Source organism: Chelon labrosus (assembly GCF_963514085.1).
Source record: "Chelon labrosus genome assembly, chromosome: 19".
Lineage (NCBI taxonomy): Eukaryota > Metazoa > Chordata > Actinopteri > Mugiliformes > Mugilidae > Chelon > Chelon labrosus.
The window spans coordinates 17381223-17400335 of record NC_140352.1 but is presented as its reverse complement, the minus strand read 5'-3'; the positions used below and the strand labels follow the sequence as shown (position 1 = coordinate 17400335).

The 19113-nt window shown below is 42.8% G+C and overlaps 1 protein-coding gene across 1 annotated transcript in view; it reads left to right on the top strand.

Moving 5' to 3' along the window:
* Nucleotides 1-19113, top strand: part of snx29 (sorting nexin 29) — a 153796-nt gene that overhangs the window by 20736 nt on the left and 113947 nt on the right. Inside the window, exon 14 of the mRNA XM_084567879.1 lies at nucleotides 14803-14888. Within this exon, the coding sequence (XP_084424005.1) occupies nucleotides 14803-14888 (86 nt within the window). The remainder of the gene's footprint in view (nucleotides 1-14802; nucleotides 14889-19113) is intronic.

The following is a 19113-nucleotide window of genomic DNA, read 5'->3' as shown; positions in this document are numbered from 1 at the left end:
CGTTAATACAAGATGTCGCTTCTGCCTCCCAAGACGTTTAAGTCTAAACTGACCTCTCTACACACACCAATCAGCCACAACATTAAAACCACCTTCCTAATATTGTGTAGGGCTTCCTTGTGCCTTCAAAACAGTTGTGACTCATCAGAGAATGGACATGGGCCTTCTGAGGGTGTCCTGTGGTGTCTGGGAACAGGATGTTGTTAGTGGGGGCCTTTTGATTCCTATGGAGCAGTAAATGTGGAGGCCAGGTCAACACCTTGTGCTGTTCTTCATGTTGTTCCTGGGGTGGGGGTGCCTGGTCTGGTCTAGATGTGTGGAACATATCTAAGTAACATCCACATGAATTCCAGGTCCAAAAGTTTCCTAGCAGAACATTGAATTGTCACAAGATGGTCAATGTTATTCACTTATGGTGATAATGTTGTGGCTGACTGGTGTATGTTGAGGCAAACGAACCAAATGAAGTTCAAAGGACACACAGAAGGCTCTTCTCATCTTTAATCTTCATCGTGTCTGAACATTTAAATGTTTTCACAACAACATGATCGTCTGGAATGAATAAACTGTAGACTAAGTTAACAGCATGGGTCAGGCTGGTGTATAGCTATTCCTAGCCTCCCAGCTAATGGTAGCTCTACAGAAGAGTGATTTCCGTTCGCACAGGCACAGAATGTTCTTTGCGTTGTGTTCGAGTGCATCTTTTTGGTCCAGACACCGGCGACATGAGGTGGCATCACAGTTTGGTGTGTACATGCGTTTAGGGTCGCCGCAAAATCGGAGATGCCTGACATTACCAAATTAGAGAGAGCAGATTTACGTATTTTCTCAATAGTTTGAATGTTTAACAATCAACTACTTTTTTTTTTTAATAAATGCATTTTTACTGATATTTTATCGACAAAAAGGTCGACTCATTGAGGAACTGATCAAATCTAGCAGATCAATCCATCTTCCATTAAAAAAACATTGCTGATTAAACGTACCTTCCAAGCTTCTACAGTCCACAATTCTTCGGCACAGAAAATAGACCGACTAACGGCTGCATCACTTGCCAGATGGCTTTCAAATGATCTTCTATTTCCACCCATAATAGCCGAGTAATGGCCTCCACCTAGGCTATTACTCTGTACCTGCAACTAAGGAACTGCAACGCTGAGAGGCACCTGGCACGGTTTGTGGTTTACTTTAATCACCTCGCCGTATTTTAAAATGGCATCGAATGAAGGAGGAAATCCAGCTAAAACTTTCAGCCAGAGGGGTTTTATATCTGATGGTCAGTGGTCCAGCTTTTAGCCATTAGTCTGAGGACAAAGGTTATGTGGTTTCAGGGCAGCACTGGTGGGAGGAATTATTCCAAAGCAGTGCTGGGAAATGTTTTTGATAAACCAGGGACTGAATCACTCGACATCAAAATAGTTGTGTGATTAGAATTGGCCATTAGCCAGTCAGCCCACAAAAAAGATGCATAATAGCATTTATTTGTTGTTGTTGTCGACCAGTGCACTTTTCATATAATGCAGATTTAATTACATGGCAGTACAGCTGATTTGAACAGACCTCTTTTACGTCAGGCATTTACTCCATAGCCGTAAATGTTAACGGGTCTTAACCTGGCCCTCTTCGAGACCGAAACATGGAGGTAGTAAAACAATGAGGTGATGGTTTGTCTTCTTTCGTCTGAATCTTCCTCTCCTATTGAGTGAATTCAGTGTTGTTCATAAAGTTAGGAAAAACCTCTCCTTCTGTTATATCTCTGGCAGATTTATGATCCAGCGCAGGCAGAGCCACTCTGGGGATGTCATATATTACACTCTGATTGGTGCTTTGGGCCATGTGCAGCATATATCATATGGGATCATTTTATTCAGCATCCAAATTCATATGCAGTTAAATGCATCTAAAAGTACTTATTCGTGGTATTAATATATTAAATGATCAATAGTGTAATGATCTATACATTTAAACCAAAAAGTTTTCAGGCCTAACTAAACATTGTGGTACTCTGGGCTATCGCAGCTTTAACCTTCATGTCTGTGATTAAAGCAGCCTTGTCGCTGCTGATTGTGCCGGGCTGTGCTCCTTACCTACAGCGGCCGCGTCACTGTTTTACACATAATCACAGTAATTACCGCTACACCACCTAATGGCAAGAGCTTTACCCAGACCGAAAAAGCAGCTACATTTACGCGAGCGTCGCTGTTAAGTCTCCTCATCCAGTTTTGTCCTCTCGTGATGTGAAGTATTGGAGGATAAATGTCAGAACAACAGAAAACCTTCCCCCATTCATTCTCATTGTGTTGCGTTTCCTTCCATAAATCCCTATAATTGACCACCTGCAATCTCCCTGAGACTTGACTGCGTCACACTGGCATCTACAGTGTACTGGCTGTGGCGCTGGAAGTCTTCAGTCGAGCCCTGAGCCCTTTAAATAGACGATTAGTCATCCTCCAGCAGCCTAAACAGAAAGCCCCAGCAAGCCTGAGTTCAGTATCTCAAGCCACCAGCTAGGATTGATCGAACGACTCCAGTTAAGTGTGTGGAGGCTAAAGCTAAAGCTGATGAGTTTGTTGTTTGGAGAGGACAGCGCAGCAGCTGATGGACGTTTTAAAACGCCACGAAGTCCGTGTTCAACTCTTTAATGGAGTGTAAACGGCAATAGAGGGTGTAACGAGCGCACTGGGAACAAGGGGTGGCCTCATGATCGCCTCTGTGGCTGAGACGAGCTGTGTGCATTTCTGCAAACACACACATTCAGACTCACAAGGCCTATTCTATCGTCTGCTGCTAAATCTCAAGTGCTGCTTTTCCTTTTCAGCCAAATCTTTCTCGATCAATAGCGGCTATAAATACCACTGAAGGAGCAGCTAGCCACTGAATGAGGGCTGGAAGCTGTCAGCGTCATTCAGAGAAAGAGGATACTGGCAACCGTTGCCATGTATCCCGCGATTATTTGTGACCGTTGCGCTATGGGTGAAAGGGGAGTCAAACCGTAGCATCTTAACACTTGAAAGAACAGTTGGGTTGCTCGTTGAGTGGCGCCTAACCAGAGTACTTTGCTGGTGTTGAGCTAATCGAGACGCATTGATCAACCTGCGCTAACTTCGTCTGAGATCACTTGGCTACCGGCAGTAATGTTCAGGTTACATGTTTATCTCTGCCACCAGATGGTCCCGCTGCTTGAAGAAGGAGCCGCCAGTCAATTTCTTATTTTAGAGCTCCTCCAAGTGAGCACCCAAGCCTGAGGAAGCGGCGTTCATACACAAGGCGTACGTTTGTGTGTGTGTGTGTGTGTGTGTGTGTGTGTGTGTGTGTGTGTGTGTCTTGAGCCTGGATGTATAACGGGGGTGGCAGAGGATGAGCGAGCCGCCATAGATAGATCCCGGCTGACGTCGACTCCGGCGGAGGGGAGCGGGCTAAAACGAGCTGCTGCTCACTTATTGACTTTCTCACACACACACACACACACACACACACACGAACCTCAGCAGGACCCTTATTCACACACCCAGCCAAATATATCGTGAATATCGAAGACCCTTACTCACACATTGACACATCAGCCCACGACTGCTCTCTGACTGTAGCAACCTAAGCCCACATGCAGCAATCCTCACCTGTGATTATAGACAGCTCAGAATATTGCGTTCGTAGTCGAGTTGTTTGTATTTTATTGAAGTAAAATATCACACTATCGAGTCCTTCATACAAAGTGCAGTAAATAGAATAAAAAATAAATTAAATTAGTGTTTGGTGCGACCACTTAATGTTTTTTTATTGGCAGGGTTAGGGTTAGGGTTAGGCAGGAATGTTGTTCCAGGCTTTTTAGAGAATCTTTCTTGTCTCTTTATATAATCCCAGATGGACTCTGTGATGTTGGTATCAAGGCTCTGTGGGGGACGTATTATCTGTTGTTCTTCTTGTTGCTGAAGATGGCTCTTTATGACTCTGACTTCACATTCAGTTTTTTAATCAGCAGGTTTTCAACATGGGGAGAGAGCTTAATTTGAGAATAAATACTTTGGTGGTTAGACTTCAGCTAGAGACATTATCATAGAGTTGATTCCTAGATGAAGGATAGGGACAGAACCCCCTGGAGTCTAGATGCTGCTGGTGGTGGAGACTACGGTTGAGACCCCCTGGTCAACCAGGATGAGGTGGGCAGAGTGACAGTAGAAGAAGGAGCTTGAAAAATGATGACTGATTGACTTGGAGAACACTGGAAACTGATCATTGGACGAAAGTACCGCGTCTGAAATTGAGAATTAAGAGAATTTGACAGTAAAAGTGACAAACGGGGCAGCAGAAACAACCCGAACTGACCGTTGAGAAACAGAAACATATGAACAGGTCTTCCTTATTAAATTTTAGTCTAAACCTTATTCAATCTGGGATTAGATGCCTCCCAGATGAGAATCTGTGATGGAAAAGAATCTAATCCAATCAGCCACAACATTAAAACCACTGACAGGAGAATCGAATAACATTGACCATCTTGTGACAATTCAATGTTCTGCTGGGAAACTTTTGGACCTGACATTCATGTGGATGTTACTTAGACATGTAGCACCCACCTAGACCGGACCAGGCACCCCCACCTGGCCTTCAAATTCATAATGTTATGCCTGATCGGTGTAGGTTGTGGTTTAGAGTTTTCGCTGTACATCTTGTCTCTCTGTCCCTTACTAGTTGGGGGTCGTCAGTGTAGTTATCAACGCTTCAAAGGACGCCTCATCTTTCTTCTTCCATATCGGAAGTTCTTTGACTGTTTGGCTACAACTAGTGTAATCAAAGAGGAATCTGTATGGATTTAAAATAGAAAATGGTGAGACCCAAAGAAACAACGAAGTAAGTCTGCCTCAGCGTACCCACATTGGAAAAAGATTTCAGTCTGTGCAAAAAGTTTAACAGTTTCAAACTGTGTTGAGATGTAAATTATACTGTCTTCAGGACTTTTCATCCCCAGTACTATCTCCCATTTTTCGTAATACGAATAGACTCTGCTTGTCCTAGCTCCTGTAATGCATTATATAAATGAAATGGCATGTCTTTCAGATCCACGGTCCCTTAGACACTGATCCGTTTTATCTGGTTTTGCAGTTTCGAAATGATTAGGATGATTTCTTCCAAAGTGCCGAGCCCCAAGCTATCGAAAGAAGTCTCTTTTTGTGCAAATGATGGGTAGATACCAAGGACGTACAAGTCTCCAACACTGTGCAGCTCTCTCCCACCAAGATATTGATGGTGTTGCACCAAGTGCTACTTAGACCCCCAACTGGCTTTTAATTCTTAAGGTATGCTGTAGATTTTCTGACATCTACGAAGATGCTTTATGCTTTGTCGTTTTAATGAGTGCGCCCCTGTATCTCATAGCGGCCCACAACTCTCCACATGAAAGCATACAGGTAATGAAACACACATTCACACTGATCTTTGAATGCTCTTCCACTATCAACATGAGCCAAGCAAAGGTTCGGAAGAACAAAATGGTAAACAATGCAGAAGAAATATTTTTCATGAGGAAGGATGTTCATGCACAGTAAGTTTTGATGGTTGAACGCTTTTAGCAAATCTCCATTTAATTATTTTGTTCCACTGGTTCCCTTCACTTAACATTTGAATTTAAATATTTGATAAAACAAAAATCTTCCATGCCACTTGGCCTCCATCTTGGCATCTTCATTGCACAACGCTTTTTTTTTGTAATTAGTTGCTATCTCTCCTGGTGCTAACGGACATTAAGTCATTAGAAAAACTGTTGCTTTAAAAATAGATGTCCAAAACCAAAATGGCCTTGCTCTGAATGTCTAGCCCTCGAGCCCATTCCCCCGATGATAGCGGTTGAGGCGCACACACACAAAAACGCTCCCCTCAACCGTTTCTTGTCCTCGTTTTTAGACGTCGGTTGGCAGAGCAGATAGCCGGCAGAAAGCAGGCCTCTCGCAGCAGGAAGACGGGAAGGCGGCCAGTCGAGTGGGCTCGGGCCAGGAAGTGGTTCCTCGTCACTGGGAGTGGGGGCGGTTGGACAGGCGGACACATGGGCGCACACACTCGCACAGAAAAGGAACGAGAGCAGATGCCTTTTTCTTAGCTGGCAGAGCCGCCTTTCTCCAGGCAGTCTGGTGTGGCTGTTCTAAAAAGTGGCTGAGAGAGCGGCTGCGAAGTTTGCCTAGTTTATTTGTTGGGAGCGTTTAGGCTTCTTTCTTTGGGCAGTCAATTATGCCACTCTGCTCAGGAGCCCTTTTGCTTAAGTGCTGAAGTTTTAACAACCCGGGCCTATACCCCATAGCCTTGTTGTCGTGTATATTGAGGCTTTGGAAATGTGTCACAAGAGTCTATGTGTGCTTCATGTGTATTTTTTAAAAAGTGCCTGAGCAGTAAATTGCACTCAAGAGCATTACACAGTGACCTAGCTGTCTGTCTCTGAAGGCGCCTTTGCACCTCTCATTTGCTACTTCCAAACAAAAGCAGGTCGTACGTAAAGAACAGGCAGGTTAGCTGTGTTTATTGCACATTAATATGACTACAGAGGAGGGGGATAATAAAGGAAGGAAGAGGAGAATCCAATAGAGACAAAAGAAAATCACTCCAGGGCTTTAACTCAACCCACGTAATTACTGCAGTTACGTTAAGTTGAAGTTTCCCTCCTGAGATAGTTTGTTTGGTCGTTCTTCTAGAGAAGATAAGATCCATCTTCCATCCTAATAATCACATACAGTATTTGTTCATATAAAACACATTCTCAAACTTTATTTCTTCCCCTGACTCTCTCTCTTTCAAACTAAATATACAGTTTCTTTATCTCTTGAGTGCACTCTGTTTCCAGCTCTGTCACCATCCCGTCAGTATGCACATAAAACAGTTACAGTTTCCTTATATCTGTTTACGCAACTTTAACTTGTCTCTGTTTCTTCTAAACGCAAATCACAAACTCTTTTACAAATCGTCTACGCAAACACTACTCATCCTTCTCACTTGTCTCACACGGAAGAGGATGACTTCAACAGTTTTAATGCCTTAGTGTAGTTAATAGGCTTATCCTCTGAGCAGGCGTTTACAGTGGCAATATTCCTGCATCAGACTATCGCCCTTAATGAGAGAGCGCTTTGTGGTTGGTCCCATAGCAGCCGGACGAAGGATGCGGTTTCTGCGACGGAGATGCAGAGTCCTTAACTTTGGAGAAACTCATTTAAAACTTTACTCTCCCTGAAGGCAGAGAAGACACTAAAAGTTCCACGAGTTCAAATAATTTCATTGATCCCACTGAACCATCAACTAAACAACAAAGTTAAAGTTTCTTCACCCAGTTTTGATGTCGATAAGACTGTACTTTAGTCCTATCACTCTGAATAAAGGAAAGTACACAAAGGAAGAGACTAGCAGCATTATGGCAACGACAAGCAAGTTAATGAAAGTCATGATTGGCCTTTAGTGGTGTGAATGGGTTGGTTACCAAGTTTAAGTAATCAGCAAGGCAAAACAATGGAGGCAACAACTCATGGAAGCAACTGATATGGTTGATGCATAAAAAGAGTTTACTGCAGGGAAACACAGTCCACGAGTTTGGTGCATGCCACTGAATTCATCACGCTTGGAGCGTTGGCCGAGGCCAGATCGAGCACCGTCACCAATGACGGTATATCTGTCTTTTCAAATATAGAGGGTTGGCGGCAAAGAGAGCTTACTCTGTTCATACTCTACCAATATTTTTGTGTTGGGCATATTTCACCCTGAAACATTTAGGATTTGGAAATGTACAAGAGGGTTATTGAGGCAACCAGAGACTTGAACATCCACTAGCAACCAACTGTCATAAGGCAATGAGGGTGCGAGTCGTTTTATATGTTGACGAGGCTTAATGCTGTTCCATTGAACTGTGTTTGTTTTGATGGAACATGTCGGTCCTGACTGAAATATCTCCTATCTACTAGTTGACTATTATGTGATGAAAGTCAAGTTGACACCAACTGGTCGCTAACGACATCACTAATAGAAACACAGTAGAAAGAAGTGCTTTGCAGCAATGAAATCTATATTCTTGACCTGAATGCGTTTGCTGACAGACAGCTCATGTGTTACATAGTGCGTGCTGGAGATATGTATAGCCTGTATAAAAACAGGCTGCAGCTCAATAACATTTAATAGTACTCCACAGCGTGTTGTTAGATGGAATAATAAATTTAAAAAAATGCAGTATTTCTCTGAAGCCTTCTCTGTAAAAGTCTAATATCCTAGACAATGAATGTGCAGCCTCCTTCTCTCTTTTAACACAGGTCGTTTAGTGAAGTTGTTAACTGACTGCTGTCAAGAGCATTTGAACCGTTCCTCTGCTAGCGTTAGCGGATGCCTTTTCAGAGTGTGGGGTGTGAATAGCACTAGTACTTTTGGTGTATTTCAGAACTGACTTACATATTTTGCATGTCATGGCAGAATGGGCTTCATCTTTAGTGAAGTATTTCCATACACTTGACGAACTGCTGCTTGTTTACATGACTGGATCACCATAAAATTTTGTACAGATATTCATGTTGCGTGAAGTTGACATTTCTAAATAGAAATTCAGCTTCACAGAGCTGCTCCGTTGGCTGCTGACTACATATGACCAGCGTTAGCCTTTCGTCGCTACAACGTTTTTTCTGGGAAAACAATCCTGTGTACTGCATAGATGGAAGTAGACAGCGTACGGAAGTTTAAACTAATAATGCTTTACCAAAGCGTAGCTGTGTAGTTGGTTGCACCAATAATAAATCCACTGTTGTATCTTTTGAATTGGAATTCTTCTCAAGAAGGCAGAGAAGATGCACCACTGAGAAGTCTTACAGCAACAGCAACATGTGTCGGCTGCTGCACTTCTCATTTGCCAGTATGTGAAACAAGTCACTTGCGATACTTGACCTTCTGAGCTCAGTTTTTCTTGTACGGACTCAAAGACAAACCCTTGCTACTCCCGTGAATTTAATATTGTCATGTGTAGCATAATGCCAGTAGCACAGATATTGTCACTGACAGGACACCTTACAAGAGCAGGACGGCAGCAGTGACCCTGTATGAAGAATCAGATTCCTTGAGGTTGTCCTTTGGATTAGGCTGCTTGGAGACAGGGCAAGCCATACATCACTGTGAAATTTTGATGGACAGTTTTCATTATTTTATGACATTTTATTGACTAAAGCACTCATAAAAAATACGTCTGATCAATTGCAGATGACTAGATAATGGAATTATTCATTAGTTGGAGCCCTATAAATAAGAGAGTGAACTTTCTTTGAGCCTTAATGTGATTTGATATTTAGCATGGCCTGCGCTTCCTTCTATTTCTGCTCAATGAATGGAAACAACATAAAATGAACCAGAAAAGGGTACATTTGAATAACTGTAAAGCACTGAGGAATGGTGGATGTTCATTGCCCAACATATTTTATGCTTTGGTTTTGCATGTGGCTGCCTGCACTGCTGTGCAACTTGACGGAAACCGCTATGACACAGATACAATAAAGGGCGTGTGCCGCTCCACCAGGTAATGCTTTATCTGCCTGCTTTGAAATTGGTTTTGAAAACTGCTGCCGGAGCGCTGTTCCCTCATAACTGGCGGGCCGGTTGCTTATTTCCATTGTCCCACTGACAGCTGCTATAATATCTGGTGCCTACGACGTGCACTTCCACAAATTTCCCTCAAGACCGCTTCTATTGTTTATGTATGGTGTAATATGTGTAACGTGCACTTTGTTCAAGTGTGTCTTCTCTCCATCATCATCTTGTATCATGATACAGAGAGTGTGTCTTCTTGTTATTGTACATTTTGTGTACTGGGAACATGCTGTCATTGCAAGGACCCATAAAACGCAGGGCTACCCCTGTGTTGACTTAATCAGCCATTGGACTTAACCCCCGCGGCCCCACGCGCAGTTTTCTGTCTTAAATGATAGAAAACGCGAGCACATTACATCAGAAGAAAACACTGCAATTGTACCAAAGCGATCAATAATTCAACACGCGTTCGTTATCGGGCTGTTGTAACCTGAATGAGAAATTCAATTCCGAAGCGCAGGCACATTAACTCTTGTTTGTTCGAAATATAATTTATTCCTAGCAGAGAAAATTTGCTGAACGATTCTCTGAGCAGTTTTTCCAAGATCAAACAAAAGTGCTCTTGGAAGTAATTTTCTGTTGGAAGCGTATCGGTGCGCCATTACAGGTGTCGAAATTATCTAGGTACATGTTTTCCAAGCATTTTAAAAGCTCAGAATTATAGAGCACGTTTGAACACCTATATATATCTATTTATTTATCTATCTATCTATACTATCTGTCTATACTATCTATCTAAACTATCAAAAAAGTGTTTAACATAATCAAACAGAAAGTGAGACCAAGTCATTGACCTTTATTACAGCGGACTGTTTAACACAGCAGAAAAACACTGATATAATTAATAACACTAATGAGATAAATCCGTGTCCTGGTCTTGGCCCCTTGTTAATGTTATTAGTGCTTTTTTTTGCTGTGTTGTCTCCACCAAGTCCTGTGGGAAATATTTGGCTTTTTAGCTGCTGAATGCTCCATTACTGTGTGGCACACCTCTGTCACACAGAAGGCTGTCTGCTGTTTGTGCCGAGCTGTTTTTTTGTTTTTTCCCCAGACTGGGCTGTTTTCCACCCACATGACAGGTAATAATAAAATAATCAGCAAGCATTTCTTCCATATTCCTTAGTGAAAAAAAAACACAAGAATACAGATTTTATAGAAAACGGGTGACAAAGAAATGTTTGCGACATCAGCTTAAACCTACAGGAGTTCTTTGACACATGGATATTGAACATCCTGATAGATAATTCTTTGTGAAGCTCTGGTCCTTGTGATCTTGGGCCTGTAAATGAAGACTCATGTTCACATAAAAAGTTAAATTAGCAGGATTTTCCTTTGAAAAACAACCCTACATGGGTTCATACCAAAGCAATCCTTATCACCAATCTCCTACGACCCACTAGAATTTTGTGGTGGTTTATTTTTCTGCAGGTACACTGCCTTCTACCTGTATTCTCTGATTATTTGCTGATTTGTTTGTTTCTGCTCAGCAACCTTTGGCCAGTGGGTGTGTAGCGCCCAGCATGTCGCCAGCTGTCAAGGTTTAGTAGGGCGGTAGATGAAGGGTGCTCTTCAGCTGCATTGACGCAAAATCTTGCCATCGCCGATCCCTCTCTTCATTCACTGTCGATCTGACTTGACTACTCTCTTTTTTTATTATTATTTATTCATATTATTACCGTCTCAAATAATAAATATATAATTCACCTAAGCAGTGGAACGCTATTATTTTGTAAGCTCAGTGATATGAGCTCGTTACAAAGGTTCCAACTTTATTTTATAAATCTAGCCTTTTTACTTTAACATTGCTCATAACCACGGATTCAGTTTTACTAATGAAACTGGGGACCAGAGGAAACTCGGCTCTAATTGGACTACTTGTTGACAGTCAAATCTGCAGCTCTGGGTGCTAAGACTGTAGAGCACAGTTGTTTTTGTCATGTTTTCATTTTTGCCAATGGGAGTGGTGTAGATTCCAGCAGAATTTGTGAACTGTTAAATTGCTAAGCGGACACAGAGATTGAGTTTTCACATTTAGAAAGGCTAAAGGTGTCTGTGTGGGGCTGAAAGAAGACTGAATTATGTGAGTCAGATGCACAAAACCAAATGGCTAAAGCGATTAAGGTAAGGTAAGGTAATGTAAAATATCACCTGAGTTTTAAGTATCAGTGCTAGTTCAGCCCCATTTTGTCAGAAGCTGTACCTGCTGGTGGAGGAGCTGAGATGATGAGGCTCATTCTCAGTAAAATGAGATGCTTCTGAATATCAGCGTATCTCCACCAACCTCTGTATGAACACACACACTTTGGAGGAAGCAGCTTGTATTGGCTATAATTTAATCAGGCTGAGAAGCATCTGGGCTGCGGGTGGTTCTGATAACGGCGTGGACGGCTCCGCTGAGAGCTCGTCATGTGGTTTCAGGAGGTCTCCCGGCAGGCACCTCTTTTGTTGGTTGTGAATGAGGGCTGATAAGCAGGGCACCAAAAATCACCCATGGAGAATGAGGGCTCGGGTGGGGGATGTGGCGGGGAGGGAGAGCGACGGCGGAGCAAGACAAAGGCTGTTAAATTTAACTACCAAGGGCATAAAGCCACACTCCAAGTCTGATTGATTTCCTCCCCAAAGTCGATGATGTTCAACTGGTTACGCCTGGTAAAGAGACTGCCTGTGTCTCTCCCTGTGTTTCTTTATCAGCATGTCTTTGTGTCTGTGTCCTCAGCCACGGTCCAGCACACCCATTTACAATAACAAGTCATCGTAAAATGCATCTGGGATATTAATATCCAGTATCCAATATCCAGTTTTGGTCTTGCTTACAAAACAGTACATACAGTTGGTGCAAATACACCTGCTGCTTCTCTTAATACTCACATGGAAAAGACTTTAAAAAAGACTTGAACTTTCTTGTATACAGTGCACACACACAAAGATCCTTTTAGCCTGTGGATTTTGATATGAGCATTGATGTAGTAGATGGAGTTTATTGATGTGCTTGAAGGTTGTCAGAACTGCACTTCGGCACAGCTTTGCGAGTGTTTGTCCAATGTTTCCTTCCCCTTTATGTCGTCTGATGTGAATTTATATTGCCAGTTTGATTTTCCGTCTGCTTTCTGTATTGATTTATCCTCTTCCGACTTTGTGATTTATTGTATTTGCTGAGTGCTTCCAAACTAACAGCCAAAATTGACTTGAACACTTGAGTGAAAAAGCACATGTACTTAAAAGATCTGGTTTCCTGTTTGTTAAACGTTTTCCCCGGTGAAAATCAGGTCTCTGTAATTTTAAATGTGGCTTGTGACCCCTTGAACATTACACCCATGTATGGTTTGTGAACACCTTGTTCTAAAGCCACAGGCATTAATCTGCTGCTAAAACAGGCTTGCAGCTTTCCGCAAGATTTTGTACAGCGTTGGTATCGGGGGATAAGAGATGGCTCGCAGGAGGTGTAGCTGTTTGCTAATGGCGCTGTGCTCTGTGTGGGCCAGTCAAGTGTTGTGTTTACATGTGCTCGAGTAGACAGACAGCACACAGCGTTTGTCCAGTTAGATGATTCCTTAAATCTCCTGTAACCATGAAAATAGTTTTCCTTTTAGAGACATTGAAGCAGCTTAATGAAGGTATCCATCAGATGTTTATATAAATTAACTAGCCATAGCCACACCCAATTCTATGAGTCTGGTTGCGACATTATCAGTTCCCACCAGTGCATTTCCAGACCACCAAAATGTTGTGGGAGAAGGAGGTTAGGCCTTAATTTCAGGTTAATCACCGAATATTTCACTTCTTCCGCGAACTAATTTGGAATTAACGATCCCAGCCACTGACTGTATATAAAGATGCACAACCCCTCGTGACTTCATCCATAGATATACTGAAGAGGAGTTTTGAAGCTCAGTGTGGTGGTTCTGGCCATCGCCATCTTGGCAGTGTCAGACTCCATGTAACTCCTAGCTTATTAAAAATTGGCGATGTTTCGGCGGATAGCTAGCCACCTCTTATGACACCCACCTGGCTCTTAAAGGGGAACTACAGTTTTTTACAACCTGGACCTTATTTCTGGCATAAAATGCGATCGTTTACTCACCCATATAACTTTTGTGTAATTTGTATTCCTTCAGGAGATATTTAGATCAGTGTATATCCATATAGTGGGAGTGACTGGGGCACCGAAATGCAGCCTCTAAATAACGCATCATCTGCCGTGAAACTCGTTCATTTCACCAATATTTTGTTATCGTACTCTAGTCCTATTCCCCGTTGAGTCCGGAGTTACCTGTTATCATCATCTGGAGTCTGTAGATTGACCTACAGACCCTGGATGATGTCTTCTGACCTGGATGATGTCATCACTGAGCGCCGTGCGCACCTGCGACGGTTGGCTTGCTAGTTTTTTACAACATGGCTGAATATTTTTCCGATTCTGAGGTTGCGGACGAACCATAGCAATTTGTGTACAAATGACACAAAAGTTATATGGGTGAGTAAATGATCGTATTTTATGCCAGAAATAAGGTCCAGGTTGTAAAAAACAGTAGTTCCCCTTTAAGAGCCAGCCTCAAGTGGACATTAGAGGAACTGCAGTTTCTGGCACTTCATTTTGGCTTCGTTTCCATCTGCAGAGGTTTGCTCTATTCATCTATGTGGAAAGAAATGTACTGCGTTTTACTTACCTTGAATCCAAGCTCACTATCAGTGTGTTGGAAGCTGCCTATTTGCTTCCTAACCACATCCTAACTGCATAATTTAGAAGATGCATGGCTGCGGTACGTCTAGGTTCGTCCACACAGCTGCTTTTGATGATCCGATCCACCGCATTTGATTCTTTCTTGCCATCGAGTCACATCTCTGTGAATATATCTCAGACTGACCATCTGGATTAGTTGTCAAGTGTTTATATTTCCATCGCTCCTCAGGTGACAAGATGTCACAACGACATTCACACCATCTCCCTCCACCACATGCTGTGGTAGGATTAAGTAAACCGCTTCATGTTACTGGCTTGCGACAGCAAATTCAGCTGGGAGAGTTGTTGTTGCTTGAAAATGTGCCCTTTGCACACGTGTGCGTCTTTACCGTGGCAAGCTGACGATTATTTTGTCTAAATGCACAATTATGATTCTGTTTAAAAACAAAACCGCTCGCGCACAGTGTTTCGTCCTTAGAGGGGCCTTATTTTGTTAGTTGATGGTTTAATGATGTGTGCTTCTGTTTGTGCAGGGAGAATGAGGTCCTGAAGGTCCAGCTGAAGAAGTATGTGGGGGCGGTACAGATGCTGAAGAGAGAGGGAAGCCAAGGCAATGACGGTAAAACACACACTCTCACTCTCTCTCTCTCACTCTCTCTCTCTCTCTGAAGATCATTATGACCTGAAATTAGATTCCATATCTGTGTCCCAGTCCATCTATTTTGCTCTCAAACAGAAACGCTCATGAAGGCACACACAGCAAAATAAGGTCATCAGTTTTCCTCCACACCCCAGATCACTTCTGATGCATTTCTCGGGAGCTCCGACCGCCAACCTCCACTCTTACAATGTGACACCCTGCCAAACCGAGCGATCCCGTTTCCCCTCTGTCCCTCTCACTTATCCTTCTTTGCAGATTTTGAGAAGATTTGATAACTTTGACTTTGTTTTCTTGTTGCCGGGGGGACACAAGCGTTGCTCTGTGTAAAGACTAGCAAGATAAGCCCGTGCTGTATCAAAGGCAAATAAAATGAACATCGCAGATTATGAAGGGCCACATAATGGTTAATTGCATTCTGGAGGATGGAAGTGAGAGTGGTTATCTTTGACGCCTGAGGGGGTTGTATGTGTTTGTGAGGTCTTTGTTGTATGTTTTTATGGGTCGGAGAGGTAAGGAGACATGGAAGACGTTGTCGTATTAAGTTAATGTGTTTTTGATGTTTTTTTGTTTTTAAAGAAGCCATAAGCAAGTGTTTGGTTCTATAAATCCCTTTATATCTATGTGACAGCCTCTGATGAGGTTAACAATATGAAGTTATGATAAAACATCTGTTCACTACATTCTTAGCAGCCATTGTTGCAGATGTGACTGTCACAGAGCGGTCCAATAAGAGCCTCAAACTAATCAAGGCCCATCATCAAGGCCCTTTAAAATGTGATCTATTACTTTTTAAATGTACTTCACTGCATTTAAATTCAGGTCATTTTTACTTATTCTGTTGCTGTAACAGGCCTGAGTCTAGTTCATATCTTCCTACAAGATTTTGTCCAGCAGTGATGTTGAGGGATAAAAGCTGACTCACAGGTGGTGATCCACTGTATCCCAAAGTTATTGGATGGGATTGTGGCCAGGGCTTTGTGTGGGCCGGTGATGTTGTAGCAGATAACACACACAGTGTTTCTCCAGTAAGATCATTTCCTAAATGTCCTGTACCCAAGACGCTGTTTTCCACTGGACATTAAAGAAACCTGATTTCCCCAGGTAGGTTTTTTTTTTAACAGTGTCTACGTTTAATGGACAATATTTTCTTCAGCCCAATAGGAATCATTCTGATTAGAGCTTTTAGCTCAGATGCTCACAGTAACTCTAAAATATCACAATCTCATAAGATATGATAAGTGTGTGTTTACATGTCCCCAATTTTTTTTCCATGCTTAAAGTGGTTACTGCTCATTGTGATGAAGCTGAATTAATTTGATAGAGAAGGATAATCAGGACAGAGATGCCACCCACATTGATGGCTCTGTTAGAAATGAACATTTAAGTCTTTGTTAAATTTATTCTCCAGATTGTTGCAAAGTTGGAGGCATACAATACACCGATCAGGCATAACATTATGATGTCCTAATATTGTGTAGGTCTCCCTTGTGCCTCCAAAACAGTTGGGACTTACCAGAGAATGGACATGGGCCTTCTGAGGGTGTCCTGTGGTGTCAACAGGATGTTGTTAGTGGGGGCCTTTGGGTCCTATGGTTTGAGGGGAGGGGCCTCTGTGGATCACTTGATCAGTTTGGGATCTAGTGAATTTGGAGGCCAGGTCAACACCCTGTGCTGTTTTTCATGTTTTAGGCTAGGCCTGTTCCTAAAGTGTTGTTGTGTGTGTGCCTGTGTCAGTCTACATCCTGCTGGAGATGGCTGCTTCCATCAAGGAGTGTCATTGCTATGGGGTGGGGGTGCCTGGTCTGGTCTAGGTGGGTGCTACATGTCTAAGTAACATCCACATGAATTCCAGGTCTAAGAGTTTCCCAGCAGAACATTGAATTGTCACAAGATGGTCAATGTTATTTACTTCTCCTGTCAGTGGTTTTAATGTTGTGGCTGATCAGTGTATATAACGGATCTGTAATCTTCTTTTTCTTCTTGTTGTCACACATTACAAATTACGTTACATTAAATTTTATTTGTTCGTGGCTAAACTAGTTTTCCTAAAACTTTATTTGATCTCTCAGATTTGTACTTTCAGCTTTAACAGAAGAATCTTTAGACAACTCCAACTCCTCCACACTTCTGTGTTTGCTATGTGTAGAAACTGAAGACACAACTTTATGGTTTAACAAACAGCCAGCCCGTGCTTTGGAAGTCTCTCTGGCCGTCATCTAACCCTAGCTTAGCCTTAGTGAATGCACACAAGTCCCTACAAAGAAAGGGACGAGTGGATTCCTTGACTTATTAACCGAATGTAAGCGACGTCGGCTAAGAAGATGTGGGAATGAGAACAGGTTTGAGTTATCTTTACCTTTGTCTCTTGTATCTGCACTAACACTGACACAGCCGCAGGTAAGACTGCTGACACGGATGCCCCTTTGTGCTGAAGTAATGAAGCTTTACTTGGATTTGTAGCTGTGATGGCATTTCAAGCTATTATTATCTTTCACAAACAGGACGATTCATAATTGTTTGGCAAACCCAGGCTTTTGTTTAAATGATTTCTGTGTTATAAGTGATTAGAGGAGTTATGGCCAAAACTACCAAACCATGATGCAAGAAACTGTGTGAAGCTGGAATTTTCTCTTTACCATGCAAATTTACCTCCATATCCACAGAGTCAGCGTTTTCCTTCATGACAGATACAAAAACGGCATCACCCAGTGACTAAAAAACTTTCACTATATCTGTTGTGAAAAAAATCCAGCTATTCAGAAGAGTTCACACTGTCAACTAAGTGATGACAGCCCCCCACTTGTTAAGACCTGTGCAAATTCGGCCTACAACAGAGTCATGTTTAAAACATCACGGTGGCGTCGCATTTCATCTCTCCGCTTCCCCGCAATTACCGCGCTCAGCCTGTCAAACACGGCCGCCTGGCCCGCCGACACCAGAGAGCACGGCAGGGAGGAAGAATGAGGACGGGAGATGATTGGAAAGAGAAATAGTGATTCCCTCGCGAATGAGAACATGCATGTATTATCAAGAAACGGCCATTACACCCTGCTCGGCTCCAAAGGCATTGACAAATCTGTTCAGGCTTGTCATCTGGCTTCTCTCTTGAGTTTGTTCCTCTTGTTTGTTATTTCACCACCATTATCTCCCTGGCTCATTTTGACTTTCCATTCTCTCGTCATTTGTCCCCTTTCTGTCTCCTTTTCACCCCCTTTCCCCCCCCTCTCGTCTTTCCTTTCCATCCGCGCTCCCCTCGTCTCGACAGGCGTAGTAATTCCTTCGCCACAGTTGCGTCTAAATGATTTCATCCTTCTTCGCCTCTGTCTTCTGCTAATGATGTGGCCCGTTCCATCATGCTTTGATGTTGACTACCAGAGTCTTCTGGTACATATGTGTTGGGCCTGCAGAAGGAGGAATAATGTGCGTGTGCAGTTTGGGGGGAGCCAAAATCGCATGGGGTGGGTGAATTGATACACAAGCAGACCTTTTTCATGTGCTGTCAGCGTGATCAGTGCGCTGCCTTTTAGAAATCCCTCCTGTCTAATGATAGCGCCGCAGACGTGATCTCTAGAACGCTCCTCAGGCGCTGTCAGACCCACTGACATCCCACAGAAGACGGCTTTCCATTCCCTCTGTTTCGGAGGTTTGATAATTACTGTTTCATTGTTTGATGCCGTATATCCCTGTTTGTTTGCGGGGTGCCCCCTAACTACTCATACTTGCATGTGAGGGAACAGCGTCCTTCTGTTAATGTTCTTCATACGAATGCTGATTGCGATTCATATTCGCACAAATCTAATCTGAAAATCTGCATATGCTGCAAAAGCGGAACACAGGATGCACGTTTACTTTACATGTCACAGTAGCATATCCCGTTTGTGTAACGCCAGAGCGATTCATATGTTCGCAAGTGCTTTTAAAATGTGTGCGTACATGTCGTGTGTGTGTCTTTGTACGTATGTGCGTCATTAGGAGAAACCATTAGCTGCGTCCCAGAGGACTTGTAGTGTAACGGTGACAGTCGTGTTTACTGTAAAGCGGAGTCAGATGAAGAGAAAATCTCTCGGGAGAGACACGGAGCTGCGTTTGGATTTAGCACACGCGCTAACCCAGTTTCACACAATTCCTGTGGCTCCTTGATGTGTAAATGTAATAACCGTACGGGTTTTTTGAAATATCATCC